The 21,734-nt window shown below is 38.3% G+C and overlaps 2 protein-coding genes across 2 annotated transcripts in view; both read left to right on the plus strand.

Moving 5' to 3' along the window:
- Window positions 1-21,734, plus strand: part of LOC142351433 (cytochrome c1, heme protein, mitochondrial-like) — a 344,310-nt gene that overhangs the window by 301,771 nt on the left and 20,805 nt on the right. The gene's annotated exons all lie outside the window — the stretch shown is intronic.
- LOC142352190 (uncharacterized) lies at window positions 1,042-20,438 on the plus strand. Its single transcript, XM_075404603.1, has 5 exons — window positions 1,042-1,200; window positions 8,454-8,855; window positions 12,172-12,550; window positions 18,027-18,236; window positions 19,930-20,438. Exons 1-5 carry the CDS (start codon window positions 1,051-1,053, stop codon window positions 20,130-20,132), a joined length of 1,344 nt encoding a protein of 447 aa, XP_075260718.1. The 5' UTR covers window positions 1,042-1,050; the 3' UTR covers window positions 20,133-20,438.

The following is a 21,734-nucleotide window of genomic DNA, read 5'->3' on the forward strand; positions in this document are numbered from 1 at the left end:
GAACTTATTTAATAAGTTTATCACATTACTTTGGCTTAATTTGACTCATCTACTTTCGGCATTAGTTTCACTATCTTTTGTTTTACATTTTTCTCAACTGATGTTTTTGTATTTTTTTTGTTTTGTTGATGGATTTGAAAAATAACAAATGCTTTTATGAAGACGTTCTGCTGGGTGGGCCGCGGACCAGCAATTATTCGGGTATTTCCCATTATAGACCACCCCCCCCCCCCACCCCAGTTAAGCGGTCAGACAAATTCAGAGTGTAGTAGTAGTAGTAGTTTAGGCTTCAGTGTCGTGGCACTAGGGTTGACATCCCTTTATTGGTTGGCTAGTTTGACCTTCTGTACTGTATTGCAGTTGTTGCAGTTACACAACTGAAACCTATTGAGGGGGCCTCAATAGTTTGACCACTCTGAGTTACCCCCTCATGTTTAATTTATTGTTTCAACGCTTTGGCGATGCGCCTAGAGCCTCGGAGATTGCTAAAGTTGCATTTTTGCGGTAATTTTTTATACGCTGCTGTTTGATAGTGGGGACTCACTGTGCCGTCCACAGAGTGGATAATATCCCGTTTTTTAATAATATTAAGTATTTTGAAATTTCGTGGCACCGGCCTTAATAATGATAAGTTTATTGAGAAGTAGTTCCATTAATATTTGCATATTTTTTCTATTATTTTTTCAATGTCATTCTGGATCGTTTCGTTTGTTCCACCTCGTTGCCGCCACAAGTACGTTATGCTTCCTTAGCTACAGAGCTTTCAACCCCATTACATAGTAAATCATTTTTTAAAAAATATGGCACGCACCGCACGTTGAGGTTGCAATTTGGCATTCGCAATTTTTAGTAGGGGGGGGGGGGTACAAATAATATGGACCGACGAAACTCTGGGTGCTCGAGCGGAAAAGATCACCAATTCGGAATGTGAATATCATACTCTCTCTGTTGAAGGCTGTCATAGTCAAGGTTTATATATAGGAAATGGATCCCCGGTTTGACTACCCTGACTACCCTTTAAGGATGGGCTGTCTTTTAATTGAATTGAGAATGTTTCTTTTAGATAGAAATGTAAATATGTCAAAGAGCGAAGAGATTGAACCCAATGCTGGCTCTGATGCTGACTGTGGAACCCTAACTAGTTTCAAATTAGAGATCTCGAAAAACAGAGCCAAATACCGACGAATAGAGGAAGGATTGGTAAGTTGCTTTGTTTTTGCTGTTGAGAGCCGGAAGAAGATAGCCATATGAAGCTTCTGTTGGTTCTTACAAATCAACGGAAAAAAGCATCTTTTCCGTTTGTGCCCCCCCCCCCCCAAAGAACGTGCCATTACATAGTAAATCATTTTGTAAACAGATTGTACGTGCGTCGGGGTGCAAATAATACGCGCCCACTCAGTTGGGGGGCACAAAGGAAAAGATCCGGAAAAAGTCTTGCACACCAATTCTAACATCTATAATAATTGGCCTTGAAGCACAATTTCAAGTACTTGCAAAATGTTTCCGGAGGAGAATAAGTTTTGGAATAAAGTCGGGATCAGCAAGTGGTCGTCGTCGCAGTCACCGCATTGTAGTTGTTGCATTGCAATTAGTAAAAAGATATCAGGACTTACTCACGCGAATCAATTCTTTTTAATCATTCCCATTGCTCCCCCTACCTGCTATATGAGGCTTGTTTTAATTTTTTATTTCGCAAGTTCAGGAGAAATTGCGAAATAAAAATTGCGAAATGAAGGACACTATTAAATAGTGTCTTTCAGTTAAAAAACGTTTGGGGCAGCCGTAGTGGCCCCCTAGATAATAAGATAGCATCAGTTTCGATCTTCCTCAAACAAGTATCTCCTGATTGCGGATTCGCAAACCCGAAAGATGGAGTTCCCGATTGTCAATATCGTGACACTGCCTGGAGCCCAGGTGATTCACGTCTACAGATTCATTCCACCAAAGGGGGAAGTACGAGCTCATAGCTCTTTTCATTGGTGGAAACGACCTCTACGACGGCTGTCTCCCCTCTCGATCCAGTGTTGAAGAAGTTGGTCGAATCACCCAATTGGCAGAGAAACTTTTCGGTGTCACTGACAACGTGTTCGTGCTAGCTTTTCCCCCTCGCTTCCCGACAGAAAAAAGATATAAAGGATCTGCACCTCACTGAAGAACAGCTCCAGCGCCACACAAGGGTCAACAAGATCCTTGCTGAAAGATCCCAAAAGGCCAAGTGGGGCTACACAGGCATTTCCCAGTACATCTACTGTGAAGGTGACGTCTCGAGCAACGACCATATTCATCTGACACCAAAGGGGTTGAGTGGAGTTAAATCCATTCTCAAGAATCGTGTTTTGTACAAGAAACGATACTCTCCTGAACTTGCGAAAGGAAATCACCCTGCCTTCTAAGAGTGCCACACCAACCAGGAGTGCAAGTGCAAGTCCTATCAGGGGAAGTGAGACCATAGGTTCCTTCTCAGGATCCGCGGTAGCACTCTCCCTGCCCCTCTCCTTGGACGACAATTTCTGCTCAGGTTTGACAGCATATGTTTCTTTACAGAATCCAACGCAAAGTTAAACTTAGAAATAAACAGGCATACGCTTGCATAGGTTTCTTCACAGAATCCAACGCAAGCAACAGCCTGTAATGTTCCCCCTAGTACTCCTCTGAAACATTCCATAGAACTATAGAACTGTCTGAAATCACTGTTTGTGACCGTTTTTTCAACGAACTATACAACTTTTTGTTCTTGCGCAAATGGGCCCAAAAATTGAAACGAGACAGCTGTCTTAGCTGCCGAGAGAAACTCAAGGGAAAGTTCACATTCTGTTGTTCCTTCTGCAACAAAAGGCTGCACGTTACCACTGACTGCACAGGGTTCAGCGAAGAAACTGTGAAAGCCTTGATAGATTTGATCGAAGAAAATGTCACCGCAAACATACTGCATGTCTGCAATGAATGCGTCAATGACAACCAAGCTGAAAAGATTGGAAAAGTTGAAATGAAGGATAAAGAAACCTGCAAGGAAATACAAAACATTAGTGACAAACTTGATAAGTTCACCTCACAGCTCGCAAAACCGTTTGAGGCAATTGAGGAAATGCAACAAGAAGTCAAGAAGCTGAAATAACCGAAGACTTATGCAGCGGCCACCGTCCAGAATAATCCGGGGAAACGTATGGTTACGTCTGAAAAGAAAAGTCTGGGCATACGTATCAAGGGTGACCCGGAACCTCAAGGCACGGCAGCGGACCAAATTTCGCCGAATAGGCAAGCTGTGCAATCAATCCTTGATCATTTGCAGGTGAAAGGAAGGATTACAACGCTTCTGAGAGTGGGAAATAGAAAAGAAACAGCAGCAAGATAGAGTGCCAACCCAAAAGGAAGCCAAGTAAACTCAAACCCGGAAATTACGCCTGCAAGAACCATCATAATCGACGTGGATAATGAGCTAGACGAATCTGAAACCTTGAAATCAGCCTACAAACTTCTCAACTACACGGAGTTAAAAAATCCGATTTACATCGGCCCTGAATTGTCAAGAGAAGAACTCATAAAAGAACGCGAAGTGTTCAAGCTCAGAAGAGAACTCATCACCCAAGGGCGAGACAGAAAGGAACTACGAGTGCGAAACCTCACTCTCCAGGAGAGGGTAGAACACAAATGACGCGTCTATCAAACAGATGTCTGTCTAGAGTCAGCTTCTGAGAACCCCGATAAAAGTTTAATTTCTCTACTCTTTTTTAATGTTCAAAGTGTTCTCGATATTGAAAGACGAATGGCTCTTTCAAACGCTCTCATTTCCTCTCATTTCTTCTATTTATGATATTCTATGGCTTGCAGAAACGTGGCTCACCTCAAACGTTCCTGTTGAAGCTCTTTTCCTGAAAGAGTTTGAATTGCACAGGGCTGATCGCAACAGCGTGGCCAAAACAAAGCATGGAGTTCTCATCGCTGTAAAGCATGAGCTCAACCACTCTCGTTGGAAGATTAATGTCGCTCACGATGACTTTATTTGCGTGTCCATTGACTTAGCGGGAATTGTTTTGCAAATCTGTTGTATCTACAACCCTCCCCCCGGCAGTCCATAACGCTGGGAAGTTGATGACCTCTTCGTTTTAATAAGTGATTTAATGGTAAATGAAACAACCATTGGCGCACAAGGAACGGCCATAGCTGGTGATTTGAACCTTTCGGGTTGCGACTGGGCTAACCAAACTAGTATTAACACTTACAAACAATCTTTGCTGGACAAACTATCGGAAAACTGCTTTGTTAACTTTCTCCACCCACTGGATAGTAAGTTAGATGTGATCTTAACCAACCATCCCGAACTTTTTCTCAAGCGCTACTTTGACCGAAGGCTAACCAAGGCATATCAAAGCAGTGATGAAAACTGCTCGGACCATTCTACATTTGGTGCAAATTTAGAGGCCAATAAACAATCCCAAATAGATCTTTCAGGAATGTTACTAGCTTTCAACAAAGTTGACTGGGTTAAATTCAACGAGGATATTTTGTCTACGCCTATTCACCGTACTGTTACAGCATTGTAAACAGTCTCTTGTATAACTGGATTAAAGAAAAAATAGAGACTGGTTCCACGTGTGACAAAACACAGAGCTTCTCTCATACCTTGGATCTCCAGGGAGAAATCTCAAAATAAGGAAGCTCAATTCATTGAAAATAAAAATTGTAACTCCAAATCTGAGCCAACTTCTCTAAATCAAAAAGTGAAAAAAATTAATTTCAGCAGATAATGACTTGAAAATCTTTGAAGCAAAGATTTTCCAGACCAAGTGCTTCAGTCACATACAAAAGTACTTGGCAAGTATCAGAAAAATCCTCTTATCCCGACTCGAGTAGTAAGCGGAGACCAATTGGCTGAGACAGACCAGGGTAGGTCTGAGCTTAACAATAATTACTTTGTGAGTGTGTTTAATGAAGGCCATTCCACGACCGAAACTTGCCTCCCGAAGAGTGAACTAAACACTCTAAAAATTTCGAAGACCTCAATTGAAATTGGTTTGAGCAGTCTAAAAGAAAACAAAGCCAGAGGTCATGACGCAATTGGGAACTTGATTCTGAAAAACTGCGCCAAATCTCTATCAAGCTCTCTGAAGCTTGTATTTCAGTATTGCAACAAAGGCACCTATCCAGATGAATGGAGGATTAGCAAGGTGACCCCCGTCTTCAAAGATGGTGATAAAACTGACGTCTTATACATCAGCCTACTGTGTTCTATCTCAAAAGTCTTTGAAAAACTAATCTTTGATTCACTATCTGTTTGTAAAAGATAATCTCCACTCCAGTCAATTTGGGTTCAGCAAACATCGATCTACAGTACTTCAACTTTTAATTTTCCTTGATAAAATTTACAAAACGATAGATTCAGAAACTGGAAAACATTTGACAGTCCTATATCTTGATTTCTCTAAGGCCTTCGATAAAGTCTTTCGTGAAAGACTCCACGAAAAGCTTGCTCGTCTCGGTGTTGGAGGAAAGTTTCTTAAGCTACTTCACTCCTATCTCACAAACAGGCGACAAATCGTACATACAGATTAACACAGCTAGGTCATCCCTAAAAGCAGTTTCTAGTGGTGTACCGCAAGGTTCAGTGTTGGGAGCACTTCCGGTTCTGATTTTTATCAACGACTTGCCGAACTGTTTCACACATCCGTGTTACGGCTTTGCAGATGACTTTAAGGTGGTAATTACAAACCAACACAACCTTGAGAAAATTTGAGACGGATTACATAACTGGTGCTTGCAAAACAGAATGATACTGAATGCAAAGAGCTCATTGCTCTTGCTCAAAGGGGATCTGAAAACTGATATATTTGGAGTTGACGTAAGAATCGTAAATGAGCAGAAAAATCTTTTGTGTTAGTGAGCAGTGACTTAACATGGTCGAGCAACGTTGACTGAAGAACCAGCAAGGCCCTGAGAGCATTGTATCAAATCAAAAAAGAAATATGAAGAAGAATATCACGCTGCAAGCTAAGTTGAACGCTTCACCGGATACGTCGTCTCGATTCTAGTATATAGTTCTCAGGTCTCTCATTTGACCACCATGTGTCTCCGAAAAGTGGAAAAAATTCAAAGACTAGCCACAAAGTGGTTCTTCGGAGTTAATGTTGGCTGTAAAAGACGGACTAGTCAAATGTGGTCTACTACCCTTATCAATGTACAGTGAACGTCAGGATGTTTTATTTATGCGTGATCTGTTAAGAAACAAGTATGACTACACTACCACTGGCGAGAAATGAATCTCAAAGAGTAAAAGAACAAGACAAGATGCACGAAATGAACTCGAAATCCCTAAAGTGAGCAGAAACAAATGTAGTGAAAATTTCCATCGAACTGCCAAGTTAGTCAAGATCTCGCGAAAATTGGGATCTTTGGAGGGTCTAAACAAGGCAAAATTGAGTTATTTGTACCGAAACTTCTTCCTGGAACAGTACAACTAGTTGAGTACGTGCAGCTGGAGGATTTTGTGGTAGCTGCAACCCTCATTCAAAACTCTGAAACTGTTAAAAAATTTTAATTCAAGGCAACGAACTGATGAACTGAAGGGTGAAAACCCTTGGCTGTGGCCTAAAGTCTCGACTACACTTGGGCATAATCCAGATGTCTCAAATACTACTACAACTACTATTTCAATTTTTTTGGATCTTTTCCGTTTATGCCCCCCCCCCAGTACGTTATGCGCCCCCAATTATAGAGCACGTGCCATTATATAGTGAATTATTATGTAAAAATATGGCACGTGCGTCTGGGGGTTGCAAATAATATGCGCCCACTATGCTGGGGGGCACAAACGGAAAAGATCCAATCTTTTATGAAACTGATTTTTTTTTGACTACTGTCAGGATTGCTTTTTAGGGGAGGCGCTTTCTTTTAATTGACCTCGTTTTTGCTATATGAAGCTGGAACCCCCCCCCCCCCCCCGGCGCAGCCCCATCTTCGAAAATTACTGCAGCTATACTATAATGGGGTCGGGTCGCATTGAAAGAAGTATAAAACAGTTAATGTGTTCAATAGATCTATTGAATCTATTTTGTTTTGGCCCCCCAGCTTAGTGGGATTATATCTTTTGCGCCCCAGCCAAAGTGCTATTTTTTAAATAGTAACGTGCTATATAACATACAATTTGTAAAGGCGGGGGGGGGGGGGGGGCAAAACAGAATAGATCCGATTATGTGAAAGCAGCACACTAGCGAATCAAATCAGTAGTTTTCTGTCAAGTAATATTCTTTTTCAACTGAATATACAGGTGTGTAAGAAATTCCAAAGGAAGATCTGAGATATATTTGTGAGATAATTTGTTAAATGAATTTTACTGATGCCAAGAAGTAAACCCTGGAAGGCTTGTATAATTTCAAAATGAGGATGCTGTTTGCATCTGCGTTTATCTTCTGAATTATTTTCTTCCTAAGGTTTCAAAAATTTTGAGGTATATAATTGCTCTCGAGTGAGGAGCAATTTTTGTAAACGTGTGTCTTTTTACGAAGAGGAGTATTGGTATTCTGCAGGTTTTTTTTAGCTGAGGCCATGACTTGAACTTCTTACTTTTGTTTTTGAACATTCGTTACTGTTTTTTGGAACGTTCAGATTCCAGTTTTTGACTTCAGTTTTTGAACAATTGAGTTTAAAAGTAGATAAAAGTTTATGTTTAAAATTTTATAATGTTGTGCAATTGCGAACTGATGGTATTATTCAAGGTGAAAAGGTCATTCTGAGAATTTTTGATCCCATATAAGTCGCTCTAACCAACCGCCTCCCCAACTAACCCCCACGCCCACCCCCCACGTATTTACCCGCATTTCTCACTGAAAATGTTTTTTCTCTCACTTTATATTGCTTTTTTTGTTTCTTCATCATATTTGTTAATTAGGTGGGGTTAGAAAAGAGTTCTTATTGCACAACTCTTCGAGTTGTTTCCGGCATTCTACCGGCTATGTTTTTATGCTGATTTTTCGCTTAACCGTTTTTGCGCTTTTCTTCTGGAATAATCTTTGACTTCTCAAGTGGCTCGGCTTGTATAGCCGAGTGGTTAATGCCTGTCGACGCGACGGAATCGGACTCATCCCGAGTTCAATCCCGACCTTAATCTGATGTTTTTGTACTCATGAAATTTATCTAGGCTGAGGCCCTGAAATAAATTGCACGGCCTGAGAGCAATTTTTCTAGCGTTTGTCGGTTTATGTTTGGTTTAATTCCAATTTTTGTTAAGCATGACTAAGCATTTTTGTTAAACTGTCAGACTTCGGACTGAAAAGAATGCCTGATGCCAACAAAATAGCCTGGCTCCAATTTGCCAGAATGTAATGATTGAGTTTAGAAAATATCGATGGTGGATTAAGTCTAGTTTTTGTACACTTGACGAAACATTTTGGTATAATAGTTCTACGCGTTATCTGTAGCAAACACTATATAAAATGATAGCGGTGTTTTTTTTGATGTAGCTATCAGATACAGAGAAAGAGAAACTGAACCAGCGACGGGAGAGAAACAAAGCAGCAGCTGCTAGATGTCGCAACAGACGCCGAGAGACAATCAGTCGATTGGAGAAAGAGGCCTCTGATTGGGATGAAAAGGTGCAGGAACTGAAGAACGATATTGAGAAACTGACAAAGCAGAGAGACCAGCTTGAGTTCTTACTTGAAGTGCACATTGCTACCTGTTCTCTCATTAACCACCCTCTCCCCTCACAGAGGTTGGATGAGCTCCTCTCTCAACAGCAGGAAAGCAAAAGTGCTGCAGTCGTGGTACCCCCTAGAGCTGCTTCTGCGAATCACGTGTTAACTCCTACTTCCTCATCTCTACCTCCTCTCTCAGAAGTTGTCAAGTCTGACAACGCAAAATTGGTTAGTTCAATTCTGAATTGGTTATATGAAGAGGGCGTGTGAGAGTCTCTGATTGAGACATAATTACATCGTCTGTTATGAACATATGTATAATTAAATAAATACAAGTGACTAATATGCAATAAATTATGGAAATATGAATTAAACTATATTAATATGAATTAGACGATTCCGTTAATTGGAGCGGAAATTAGACATAGGTAGTATTTGTGGATAGTAGTAAGTGTATAATAATTGAGCGAATGAGTTATTTTTGGATCAGTACGAGTCCGAAGGCAGAGAAAACATTAAAAACGAGTGTCTGAAAGCAGTGCTCTAATTAACTTTATTAATAGCTGCAATAGCGAACTATTATTGGCTTTCTTTTGGCTTTTTAAAATTCAGAGAGTTTGATTACAATTAAAAGAATTCAAATTATATTTGGCGCGCTCTTTTTTAGGACTCGAAAAGGCGTTATAGTTTTCTGCTTTTTTAAAAATAAAGCGAGCAAAAATTTGGAAGTTCGGGGGCGAAAAAGAGCCGTTTTACCGTGAAAAATTTAAAAGTGGACTGAAATAATGGCGTTTTGAAGAAAATTTCGTTTTCTCCATTGAGGTTTTTGTTCACGTGCGGCAATTTGACTTTTCTATTGGTTTCTAAGATTTTATAAAATTATTTTCTTAATCCAGTCCGGGTCATTTTTGTCTATATATTTATTTGGACAATGAAAATTCTTTGAAATGTAGTTCATGACCTGTCCTGCTATGGACTTTTTCTTGGTTTGTTTCGATCATATAATGTCATGCTCACTTAAAATGTGCTTTTTGTTCATTTATTCATGCAAGTTTTCGTTCATTCGCTTGTTAAATTTTTTGATCACACTTAACCTCCCTCCTTTTTGCCTACTTTAATTCAAGGAGTATGTCACTCTAATTGAAGGTTTTTAGAGGGAAGCTAATAGAAACAGCAATAAGTTATACAAAGTTATGCAATAAGTTAGACTTTTTAATAGCCGCACAGCGATAGCTGGGGCTATAATTGGCCTTCTCTTGGTTTTTTAAGAGGGGTATTGGTTTTCTTAAGGTTTTTTTACCGGAAGTACTAATCGTTCAGACAATGTTTTGACCTAAAAGCGAAAGTGGGTAAAATTGCCGTGCGAACTAATTTTTTCTGAGCGAGAGAAGTTTTTTATCATGCGCTGCGTTTAGTGAATGACTTTTTGACTTTGAAAAGTAGTTTTTGACTGGATGGCACATATAGATAACCGTTTTTAGCCGTTTTTTGTCCAAGTAGCCCATTTTTCTTGTAATTTGGTTTTTGTAGAAATAATTTTTATTCGATGCTATATGGAAATGTAAAACTCGGAAATTGATACCACATTGTTTTGCAGAGCCTGAAATTGCGTTTGAAGATCAAAATTGGCAAATATTTCTTGTTTTAGCTAATTTTTGGCTTTTTTCTAGTAATTTTCTCATTTTTGGATCTTTCTCCCGTCTTCTTGTCCAAAATCAGTTAACATAGCAACTTCCCTTTGATAATTCATATACTCAACGCCTCTTTCTATCTCGATGTACTTTTGTTTTTTTATAAAATTGTACATATGCTAATCCGATTTTGGTAATTTTTTTCAAATTGTTCTGTTTTTTGTTTGTATTTTGGTTTTAATTACTAGAACTAGCCTTTTGTTTATCATGGGGGACTTTAATTTCGTTTCAATAAAAATTCAATCATTTTTTGAATATAAAAAATTTTCGCAAAAGTGTCTCAAAAATTTATTGAACATTTTATGCAAAATGTTTTATGTTTGAATTCTGCTTTTTGTCTCTTTTGTTCCATTCAGGAGGATGGATCTTTGTCTCAGATGACTCGTTGTCTTTTCTATGTCTCGAATGCTGAACAATGAAATGTATTCTTTTTTCTGGATTTTTTTAAATTTGAGTTTTAACTTACAAAAATCAAGAATTAGTCTTTTTATTACGGCGTTGCTTGCATTGTGTTCATATTCTTCACATGCTGTTTTGTGTCATCCTAGCTTTGTCCTAGCACCTACATTTATATTCGTGATATTGATTTTTTCAGTTAAAAAATTTCTTGATTTAGCTTTTAGATTTTCGTCATTTCTTTGGTTTGCAATTGGTTTCATTCATTATAAATTAGTCCTGAGAGTTTGCTAGAAAACCTATTCCAAAATTTCCATTTATTACTATTTATTAAAATTTTCTTCTGTCCTTGGTATTGTTTTTAAACGTTTTTTTGCCTTTGATTAATATTCTGTTGCCTGTCTTTTCTATGATTAATTTAATTTTTGAATTAGTTTGAAATCATGTTGTCTGGAATATATACATCAAGGAAGAACTATGTGTTGTTTTTGTCTTAATTACAGTGATTAGAACTCTAATTCTAGTGGTTTTCTGATATTTAAATTTGAGCATTCTTTTGAAAAATTTATTTTAGTTTCTAAGATTTATCTGCCGTTTGCTTTAGTGACCTTGAGATTAGAATCATGAAATATTTGAGGGCAATTGATAAACCTGTCAGATTTTACAGCCTATCAGTAATTTGGCCATCTCAATTATTTCAGTGATAGTTGTTTGAATTTTTAGATCAGACCTGGGGAGGTAATGAGTTAGTGGTTTTATGCAAAAGGTAATAGCTTCACCTGCAAGTACGGTTTTTTGTGAAGTTTTGATGCTTCGAGTCGCTTCCGGAATTCTTCCGACTATGTTTTTTTATTTCGTCAAGATTTTTGTTACGACCATATGACGTCACAACCACTTCAAATCTGCTTTTTGTTCATTCGTTCATGCGATTTCAAGTGAAGTGCGTGCGTGACGCCATTTTTCGCTCTTAGTGGAGCGAGTTTTTTTGTTCATTAGCGTGATGAAATTTTTGGTCACACTTGACTTAACAAATTTTTTCACTCTCAAAAATGACCACCTCACTTAGAAATTGACTTTTATTTACTTTAATTCAAAGAGATAAGGTCAAATGGATGTGTAGGTTATGATGAAGGTTATTTGAGAGCTGCTAATAGAGGCAGCAAAAACTTATACAGATTTTTAATCAAAATATAACATATCAGCCTTCAATAAAGACGATTTTTTTTGGTCTCTTTTTAACTGATTTTTTTTAGACTGCAGATCTACGAAGCTATTGCAGTTATTTGCTGGCAGTCTGCGAGCTATGTTTTTCAGTTGTACATGCCAAATGTCTCAAATAACGCAGTATCCAATAACTCCATTAGCCAATAACGCAACTGTTAACAATAACATATATTTTGCAGACCAATTTGAGGATATAAAAGTCATGCTCATGTGTAAATTAAGAATATTTTTAGGGTAGTGAAGAGAGCGCTGGAGCAGCAGCAAGTGGAAAAGTTGTACAAACAAGTCATTTGAGCGAAAGCACCCTGAAGCTCCTCATTCTCAGCACCTCAGATGCATCAACGAGGAACGGGGATTTGATTGTGCCGACTGCACTTGTGACTGCAGCAGCCCCTACACTGCCAGCTGTGAAGCCCTCCTCTCTCAATCTCAATCTGGCAAACAGCACCATTGATGTCACTAAGCAGAGGCAAGACGAGAAGAGTAGTGAGAATAGTTGTAAATTAAGGAGTCCGTCATCAGGAGACTCTTCAAGTGGAAAGGCCCTGAGTAAAAACTTCACATTGCCACTTATAGTGACCCCAGGAACACCTCAGGCAGACATAAATGGAGGTACAGCTTCTTCTCCTTGATACATGTAAACAGCCTCCGCGGCTTGCTCTTTTTAAAAGCCTTTCGGGGTTTTAGTGGCCGTGAAGGTATTAATGGTCTCATCGTTTTTTATAGCTGAGAGAGCTGAGTGGAGCTATATTGGTGTCCTTGGTTTTTTTTTTTACAATTCGGAGATTTTGAATTGTATTGGGGCGCTGTCTTTTTTAAGATCTGTTCACATATTTTCATGATTTTTGAAGTCAGATTGAAGCGATAATTTTGGTCGAAACTGGAGGTGCAGCGAAAAAGCGAGTGGTTTTGCGGCGTGAAATTTTTCCTTTCTAATTTTTAAGGGGCGTGAGAAAACGGCGTATGAAAAAAAAATTTCTCGGTGGTGGTATTTTTGTTCATATGGGGCATTCATTTTTGCTTCAATGTTTACTGTTTTTTCTATTTTTTTACTAAATAGTTTTCCCAATCAAGTCGTAGTCCATTCTGTCTAGTTATTTGTTAATTCAATGAAAATTTTTAATAGCCTCACAGCAATAGCTGAGTCTATTATTGGCCTTCTCTTGGTTTTTTCGTCGTCGCGATTTTTGTTACGACCATATGACGTCACAACCACTTCAAATCTGCTTTTTGTTCATTGGTTCATGAATTTTCAATTGAAGTGCATGTGTGACGTAATTTTTCGCTCTTAGTGGAGCCAGTTTTTTTGTTCATTCGAGTGATTAAAGTTTTGGTCACACTTGACTTACCTCACTCTCAAAATTGAGTTCCTCACTTTGAAATTGACTTTTATTTACTTAATTCAAATAGAAATGTCAAATGGGTGTGTGTCACTCTAAATGAAGGTTATTTGAGAGCAGCTAATAGAGGCAGCAAAAACTTATACAGGTTTTAAATCCAATTGTAACATATCAGCCTTCAATGAAAAGACGAATTTTTTGGTCTGTCTTTTTAATAGCCGCACAGCGATAGCTGGGGCTATTACTGGCCTTCTCTTGGTTTCTTTTTCGTCGTCGCGATTTTTGTTACGACCATATGACGTCACAACCACTTCAAATCTGCTTTTTCTTCATTCGTTCATGAATTTTCAACTGAAGTGCGTGTGTGACGTAATTTTTCGCTCTTAATGGAGCGAGTTTTTTGTTCATTCGCGTGATTAAAGTTTTGGTCACACTTGACTTACCTCACTCTCAAAAATGATTTCCTCACTTTGAAATTGACTTTTATTTACTTTAATTCAAAGAGATAAGGTCAAATGGGTGTGTGTCACTCTAAATGAAGGTTATTTGAGACCAGCTAATAGTGGCAGCAATAACTTATACAGATTTTCAATCAAAATATAACATATCAGCCTTCAATGAAAAGACGATTTTTTTTGTCTGTCTTTTTTTACTGTTTTTTGTGACTGCAAATCTACGAAGCAATTGAGGCTATTTTCTGGCAATCTGCCAATTTTGTTTTACTGTTATTGTAAGACTGCAGATCTACGAAGCTCTCGCAGCTTTTTTCGGGCACTTCCATTTATCTCCCAATAATTGACACCTCACAAAATTATTGCCCCGTCAGTATGGCATGTGTACGGTAATGGGGGGAGGGCTATGAAGGCAGTCTTTAATGATCACATGAACAGCGATATTTTAATTGATTATTGAATGTTAAATATAGAACCTAAGAACGAAAATAATTCTAGCAATACTAATATTATTTTTGTCAAGATTTTGTTACGACCATATGACGTCACAACCCATTCAAATATGCCTTTTGTTCATTCGTTCATGCAATTCCATCTGAAATGCGTGCTTGACGTCATTTTGCACTCTTAGTGGGTAGAGTTTTGTTCACTCACGTTTTTAGTCACACTTGACTTTATTTACTCTGAAAAATGACTTCCTCACTCTAAAATTGATTTTTCGTTGCTTCAAATCAAAAAGATAAGGTCAAGGGAGTGTGTGGCGCTCTAATTGAAGGGTATTTGAGAGCAGCTATCAAAAGCAGCAATAAAATTGACAGATTCTTAATCAAAATGTAAAATCTGAGCCTTTAATAAAAAAGCTTTTTTTGATTGCAAAGCTACAAAGATATATTCGGCTATTGCTGGCAATCTGCCAGCTATGTTTTTTGTTTTGTCGTCTGACGCTCTTTTTCTTTTTACGTTTGCTCACATCGCAAAGCTGAAATGTCAATTATTCTGAATGACTTCTTCCTCTCAGTAACTGCATTTGTGCGCGAGTAATATTTCCTCACTCTTTCTAGTAAAAGTTTGCAGTCAGTTTCGTGATTAGATTTTGATCATACGTGACTTATTAAGTATAGTTAAGTATAGTTTTAGAATCTAACTGAAACTGCACGCCAAGTTAGAACACTTTTTGACACAAAAAAAAAACAAAAAAATTCAATGATTTTGTCTCCTTTTTTTCTGTTTCAATCCCAATGTGCATCAAGCGCGTCAACGGCTGAAATTTTCTGACAATATGCCGGCTATGTTTTAACTTCTAACCGTTTTCAGTCAAAAGTGTTTTTCTCTAATTTGGCTAGTAGTAATAGTTTTTGGAAGCAATTGACTATAGCAATTGGGGTCTTTTCGGGGTGGTTAAGGTTAGTTATATAAGTGTTTTTGGTGATCTATTGATCTGATTGATATTGATTAAAAGGAAATGGAGTAATTATGATCGAATTTTCTGAAAGTTTGGCTATTTCTGATCTTGAGCCTTGTGCAATAGTTTCTTCACTGCCTAAGCGAGAACTATATTGTGGGTATTGTTACAATAGGTTAATATAGTGTGGTTTATATAATATACTAATGATACCATTTTTTTGTTGTTTGCATTTTGTTGTTGGTTAGGATCCGTCTGACAGGCACGGGATGGGTCACCGATTGAGCATAAATATTGAAGGTTGGTCTCATAATAGTTTTAAGCAAGCAGCATTTGGCAAATTTTTTTCGTTTCTCCGTTTTGCTCTATGCGTACCGTTTTTCAGTTTTTTCAATTGGTTGTCGTTTATTGAATGAAAAAAATTATTGCAAGATTTTTTGCAAATGTTTATTTCACGATTGCAACTTGTGCCCATATTCTTATCATATTTTACAGATTTGGTTTTATCATGTCATTTCTACTCTGTAATTGGTTCAACAAAATGATAAATGAGTAGAGACACTCTGTTGAGTGAGTAGTTGACTGGATCCTAAGTGAATATCTAGTTTGAGCCGGTTCCCGAGTCTTGCGGCTGGGTTTTTGCTTCGTCGAACAGATTTTTGTTTCGCTCTTACCTTTGGGTCCCTCATTTTTCAATTGTTTATTTTCTCTCATTCAGGTTTTAATTTTTGTAGTTTTCGTCTGGTTAATGGGCATAATTTGTTCAATAATTGGAGCGATCAGCTGTACATGATGTACATTAATTCTGGAGCATTCAATTGAAGTTCACTAAACAATTTTTTGTTCGTAGTTCACAAATAATACTATTTGATATCAGAAATGATTCCAATTCAATTACAATACCTTTTAGGGATCCTTTTCAGCCTTGATTTCTATAATTATAGCAGGTCAATTTTTCGTTGTTCAAGAAAAAATTACCTGCAATTTCAATGCAGATTTTTTTTTACTTTTGACGCCCGATTAACAACAATGACGATGGCTCACTTCTTGTCAGTTATTCCATTCTTTTTGACTCCGATTAGGGTTCCCTCCCGATTGACGTGATGGATTTGAGTGGTTGGAGAATCTGTGACCTAACTTTTTGAACCCTATAATCGGATTTTGCGATCGATTGAGATCATGCTTATTTGCGGAATTGATTTAGAAGATTGGTAGCTAAATTAGGATAGTGATTCGGAACTGAGGCCAGGGAGATCCTCTCTTGGATAGAGGACTTAGTGGAGGTCGAAAAAACAACCTTCCACAAGAAATAGAGCGGACCATTCTCGTTGTTCCTGCAGTTATATGGGATTGTCTGCTTATTTCCAGATCAACCAAATTGTCAATGGAATTCACTGGCCTGACATGAAGCTGGCCAGCTTTTGATTGGCTCTGCGTTTCAAGATTCCCAATTTGTGTGCTGATTACTTTCCTTTGATTTATAAATAATTACTTTTATTTACGAATTAGAAATAATTACATAATTAATTGCAAACGAAGTTTGTAATAATTATATTAGTCCTGCTGGTCTTTTTTTCTTGATGCGAGCTTTCGCTGTACCGATTTTTTGTTGCGATTCACAGGAACTGTTTTGGAGACTTATACTTATACTTATGGTGTGAAGGGCGGTTCTTCGAGGTTGACACCCCCCCCCCCCCACCCCTCCACATCAACCACCCTCTCACTCAATTCACCCCCATCCCCACTCCTGTACATCGTTCAGGCAAAAAGGGCCCCGTGCAGCCAAAAAACCCTACCATCGTTTCCCCACTCCCACCCCTACTGTTGCCCAACCCCCTTCAATCAGCCCCCTCCCCCCTACCGGTGAACCCCCCACCTCACGCCTCTTCAATGAAGCTAAAGCTAGCCTAATTAAACCCTGGCTAGCTGCTGGCGAAGCCAACGCTCGCCGGTCGTGTGAGAGCAATTCGCCCGACGTTATTCGGTTATATTTGCAATTGGTGGTCGGAATACTTTCGTTTGATTTGCAAATAAGCGTTGAGAGGCCATCAGCCTCTCAAGGCTTAATTTTATGTGCCCTTCGTTTTTTATTCGGTTTACTGTTCGATGATTTTTGTTTTACATAACTCACGACTTTCACGTTTCACGTCTAATGATTGTATTTGAAGTACCTTCACTCGTTGAATTATGCAATTTAGTGAATACTCTCATGGTCAGAAAAGCAACATCGAAAACGGGAGAAACCAAAAAAAGCCCGGTCATTTAATCATAGTGCATAAGGTTGTCAAAGGTGATTGCTAGCTGGCATTAGTATTAAGCTTAAAATCCGTCATTTTGGAACATTTTTAAGCGAATTTTACATCTCAGCTGAGGTGTGCAAAGAATTTATACCCTGCGTGGCGTGAATGGCTTGATCTGTGTAATTCTTTTTTTTACTGTACTTCATTTGTCTCATTCAAAAAATTACCACCGATAAACTGATGGTCAATGGACTGCAGCCAATTTATTTTTTCAAATGCCTTGTCTGATGATTGAAGTTGTTCCTAGCTTTTATATCAACTCAAGGATATAATTGATATAAATTTCCACATAAATTTATTCGATTGGTTGGTTAGTAAATTGAGTGTCTGAGATGCAAATTTTGCGGCTATGATCTAGAATTATGGCTTTTTAATTGCTCTTAAGCGAAGTTTTTAATCCCAATTTAGGTCAAAGTTATCAATTGGCGCATTTTCTTGTCTCATGCATATTTGTACACCGTCTGATTGATATGAGGCCCTTATGTTCAACATAGCTGAGATTTTTATATGGAGAAAAGCTATGAATTTTGAAACAGACTACAGCTCGCCGGTCGTTTAAGGACAACTCACTTGACGTTATTCGGTTGTTTTTAGGCGGAGGTGAAACTCCTCTATTGGGTGCGAATTTGTTGCTGGACAACGTGTCTAAGTTCACCCCATCCACTCCTCTCTTTTGTGCCTCTGTCACAAATGGGGTCATAGGGGCAGGGGGAGGGGGAGGCATTGGGTGCAACTCCTCCGCGACAGCCAACAATCTCCTCGGACTCTCAGGAGCTGCAACGTCTCTGATGAACCATCTGAAGGGTTTGTACAGTTTGCCAATCTTAGAGGGCACGTATTGAAGTACATACGTTTTTTAATTAAGGGGAAAAACGCACGCCATAAGTACGCTGGGAAATTGCTTGAGGGTCTGTCCACGGTGTTGCATTAAATCTTTAGTGTGGCGAAATCAAAATAGTTAAAGTTAATCTGAAATGTTTTACTTTTGCGTTATTTTCTAGTTAATTTGCAAAGATTTAGCTAGTTCGGTTGGTTTTACTCAATATTACAGTGCATGCCAATATTCATTATTAAAAGCCGCGAAGCGATAGCTGAGGCTATTATTGGCCTTTTCTTGGTTTTTTTTAAAAATTTATTTCGTCGTTGTTACGACCATATGACGTCACAACCATTTTTGTTACGACCATATGACGTCACAACCACTTCAAATCTGCTTTTTGTTCGTTTGTTCATGCAATTTCAACTGAATTGCGTGCGTGACGTCATTTTTTACTCTTAGTGGAGCTAGTTTTTTTTTGTTAATCTGCGTGATTAAATTTTTGGTCACACGTTACTTACCTCTCTCAAAAATGACTTCCTCAAACTGAAATTGAATCTTCTTTGCTTTAATTCAGAGAGATAAGGTCAAATGAGTGCTTGCCACTCTAATTGAAGGTTATTTAAGAGCAGCAAATTGAAACAGCAATAAGCTATGCAATTCTTAATCAGAATTCAACATCTCAGCCCTTAATGAAAAGAATAAGTTTCTTTTTTGGTCTGTCTTTTTTACCTTCTTTTTGAGACTACAGATCTAGGAAGCTATTGCGGTTATTTTCTGGCAATTTGCCAGCTATGTTTTAATGTGTTAACATTAAATTATCTCCATTATAAATTCAGCTTTTATGTATTTCTCGATTCCTAATTGTTTCCAACATTGTTTTTAAAAAATTAATCTTTTAAAAGGATTGGAGTTTGAAATTTTGTGTAACAAGTTCTTTAGACAATTATGGTTTAGGAAATATGAAACTATAACAGAACTTTTTAATTAATAATTTATCAATTTTCTTATCCCGCTCGAAGTTGTTTTTTAATAGCCGCACAGCGATAGCTGGGGCTATTATTGGCGTCACAACCACTTCAAATCTGTTTTTTGTTCATTCGTTCATGCAATTTCAACTGAAGTGCGTGTGTGACGTCATTTTTCGCTCTTAGTGGAGCCAGTTTTTTTTGTTCATTCGCGTGATTAAATTTTTGGTCACACTTGACTTACCTCACTCAAAAATGACTTTCTCACTTTGAAATTGACTTTTATTTACTTTAATTCAAAGAGATAAGGTCAAATGGGTGTGTGTCACTCTAAATGAAGGTTATTTGAGATCAGCTAATAGTGGCAGTAATAACTTATACAAATTTCAATCAAAATATAACAGACCAGCCTTCAATGAAAAGACGAATTTTTAGGTCTGTCTTTTTTACTGTTTTTTTTATGAGACTGCTGATCTACGAATCTATTGCGGCTATTTTCTGGCAATCTGCCAGCTATGTTTTTAAATATCCTTTCAGTGAAAGCGGCTGTTTTGTCTTCCACTGAGCAACTTGAGAACGGGTCCATGGACCAATGGTGATCTCTATGTAGTCGTTCCAAATGGGTACTGCTGACTTTAAATGTTCTTGTCCAAAGACAAAATTTTATTATTTTCAAAAAGTGATCAAAATTAGGAATTGGTATTCTCTGCAGGTTTCTCCACTACCTGGACGCCCATCTTCAGCAGTGCAGTCTCTGCAAATGGTCTGGCCTCTGCCCTTCCCGGGGTGTCATCCACCATACCCGACAGTCTTTTCACGCCTATGTTGGATGTGAAACCGGAGCCTGCCTCCCCTCCTTTGGGTTCTAACAGCCTCGAGTCAAACAGTGTCGCCACGGCAGATTCCGCCGATTGAAATAAACAAGTCAAGCAGATGAGAATAATACTGGATGAAAGTCGTTAAAGAAAAGTTGCAATTACATCTTGTGGCAAATTTGATACTCGTAGCTTCAATTCAATTCAATTACTCAGCCCAAACGCTTCCTATGATACGCACTTTTTGGATTGTTTCGCAACGCTTCACTCAAGACTAATGAGCGAAATCTTCAGCTGTGCGCGTTTCGTGTAAAGGTATTTCGCAACCGAGTTTAGCAACTGTTTCTTTTTCCTCTCAGCATTTTTTATTTGCTTTTTAAGCGTGTTTGAACAAAGTTTGTGGGTGGGTGTTTTATATATCTGCGACCCCGAAACAAGACATATTTTTAGATAATGATTTACAGTGTAATGAAACGTGCTCTGGCGGGGAGGGGGGTGCATAACGTATTTCGGGGGATCTAAATCCACAATGGATCTAAATTTCACGGGAAAAGGAAAACAGTTCGCTATTTTGAAGGAGGAGTTAATATTTCTATGAGGCTTTTCTGTCTCTGGTCTTTGCCATGCATGTAGTTTATGCGGTGCTAGGTTCTGTACAACTCAAAGTGTAGTTAACCTTTTTCATTCTCAGCCTGAGAATTTGATTTTATTACCAGCTTGCATTTTTGAATTGCTGTAAAGAATGTCTGTCAATGATGTTGATACTTTGGATCTATTCTGTTTCGGACCCCCAGAGTCTTTTTGATTTTATTCTGCTTCGACCTTCGGTGATTTTTACGACCTCACTTAAAAATTGAGTCCTGAGCATAGCACGTTACTATGAAAAAGGAACAGGGGCGCAAAAAGTTGTACTTACTAAACTAGATGGGGGGGGGGGGTACATGAGTAGCATTACTAAACCGAATACTTCCACGTATATTTTAGGGTATTGTAGTGTATTTTGATCAACGTAGTTTTTATATTTCTATTCTGAATTCTATTTGAACTGTCACAGGTGCTTTTTTCTATGATTGTCATACAAAGTTTCATCTTCCAATCCAATTGCATCTGTTTCCTAGCAAGCAACTCAACCTCAATCCAAGCATTCTGATATGCTACCGATAACGTTATAATAAACAACTGGTAAATAACTATAGGTTACGTGGCTCTGCTTGAACTCACTGGGAATTTCGGTCGTTTATCGAGAACCGCTTAGCGGTTCCAGATATTAAGCTGGAATTCCGGAGTGGGTTTTACAGAGTCACGTAACGTTGCCCGAAGCACGCATTTTGCACGTTTGAAAATGTTTGTGGCATTTTAACCTCAAGCCAATTATATAAGAAATTTCGGTATTGCAGGTTTTCAGCATTTTGAAACTTGCACGTTCGTGTATTAAAGTATTCACTGTTATGAGTAGAAGCTACATTGGTGGGGGAGGGGGGGGGGGGTTATATCGTATTTTATGTTCAGGATAAATGATTAAAGAGGGTTAATTATAGCCACCCGCATCCACAAAATATTAACCTCCCAATTTCTAAATACGGCAAGGGGCTCTACGTTTTATCTGACCAATGAGACGAGGGGTCTATAATGGGAAATTCTCATTAATTGCTCTCAAACAAAGTTTGTAGCAGTTATGACAGACTTTTCGATTCACGCTGGA

The sequence above is a fragment of the Convolutriloba macropyga genome, chromosome 13 (assembly GCF_964194025.1).
Source record: "Convolutriloba macropyga chromosome 13, txConMacr16.3, whole genome shotgun sequence".
NCBI classification, from domain to species: Eukaryota; Metazoa; Xenacoelomorpha; order Acoela; family Convolutidae; genus Convolutriloba; species Convolutriloba macropyga.

Excerpts from the sequence above, each read along its gene's own strand:
- LOC142352190 (XM_075404603.1), top strand. The coding sequence starts at position 1,051 with ATGTTTCTTTTAGATAGAAATGTAAATATGTCAAAGAGCGAAGAGATT. Across the intron at positions 8,856-12,171 it reads AGTCTGACAACGCAAAATTG|GGTAGTGAAGAGAGCGCTGG; the intron begins GTTAGTTCAATT and ends GAATATTTTTAG. Across the intron at positions 18,237-19,929 it reads TCTGATGAACCATCTGAAGG|GTTTCTCCACTACCTGGACG; the intron begins GTTTGTACAGTT and ends TATTCTCTGCAG.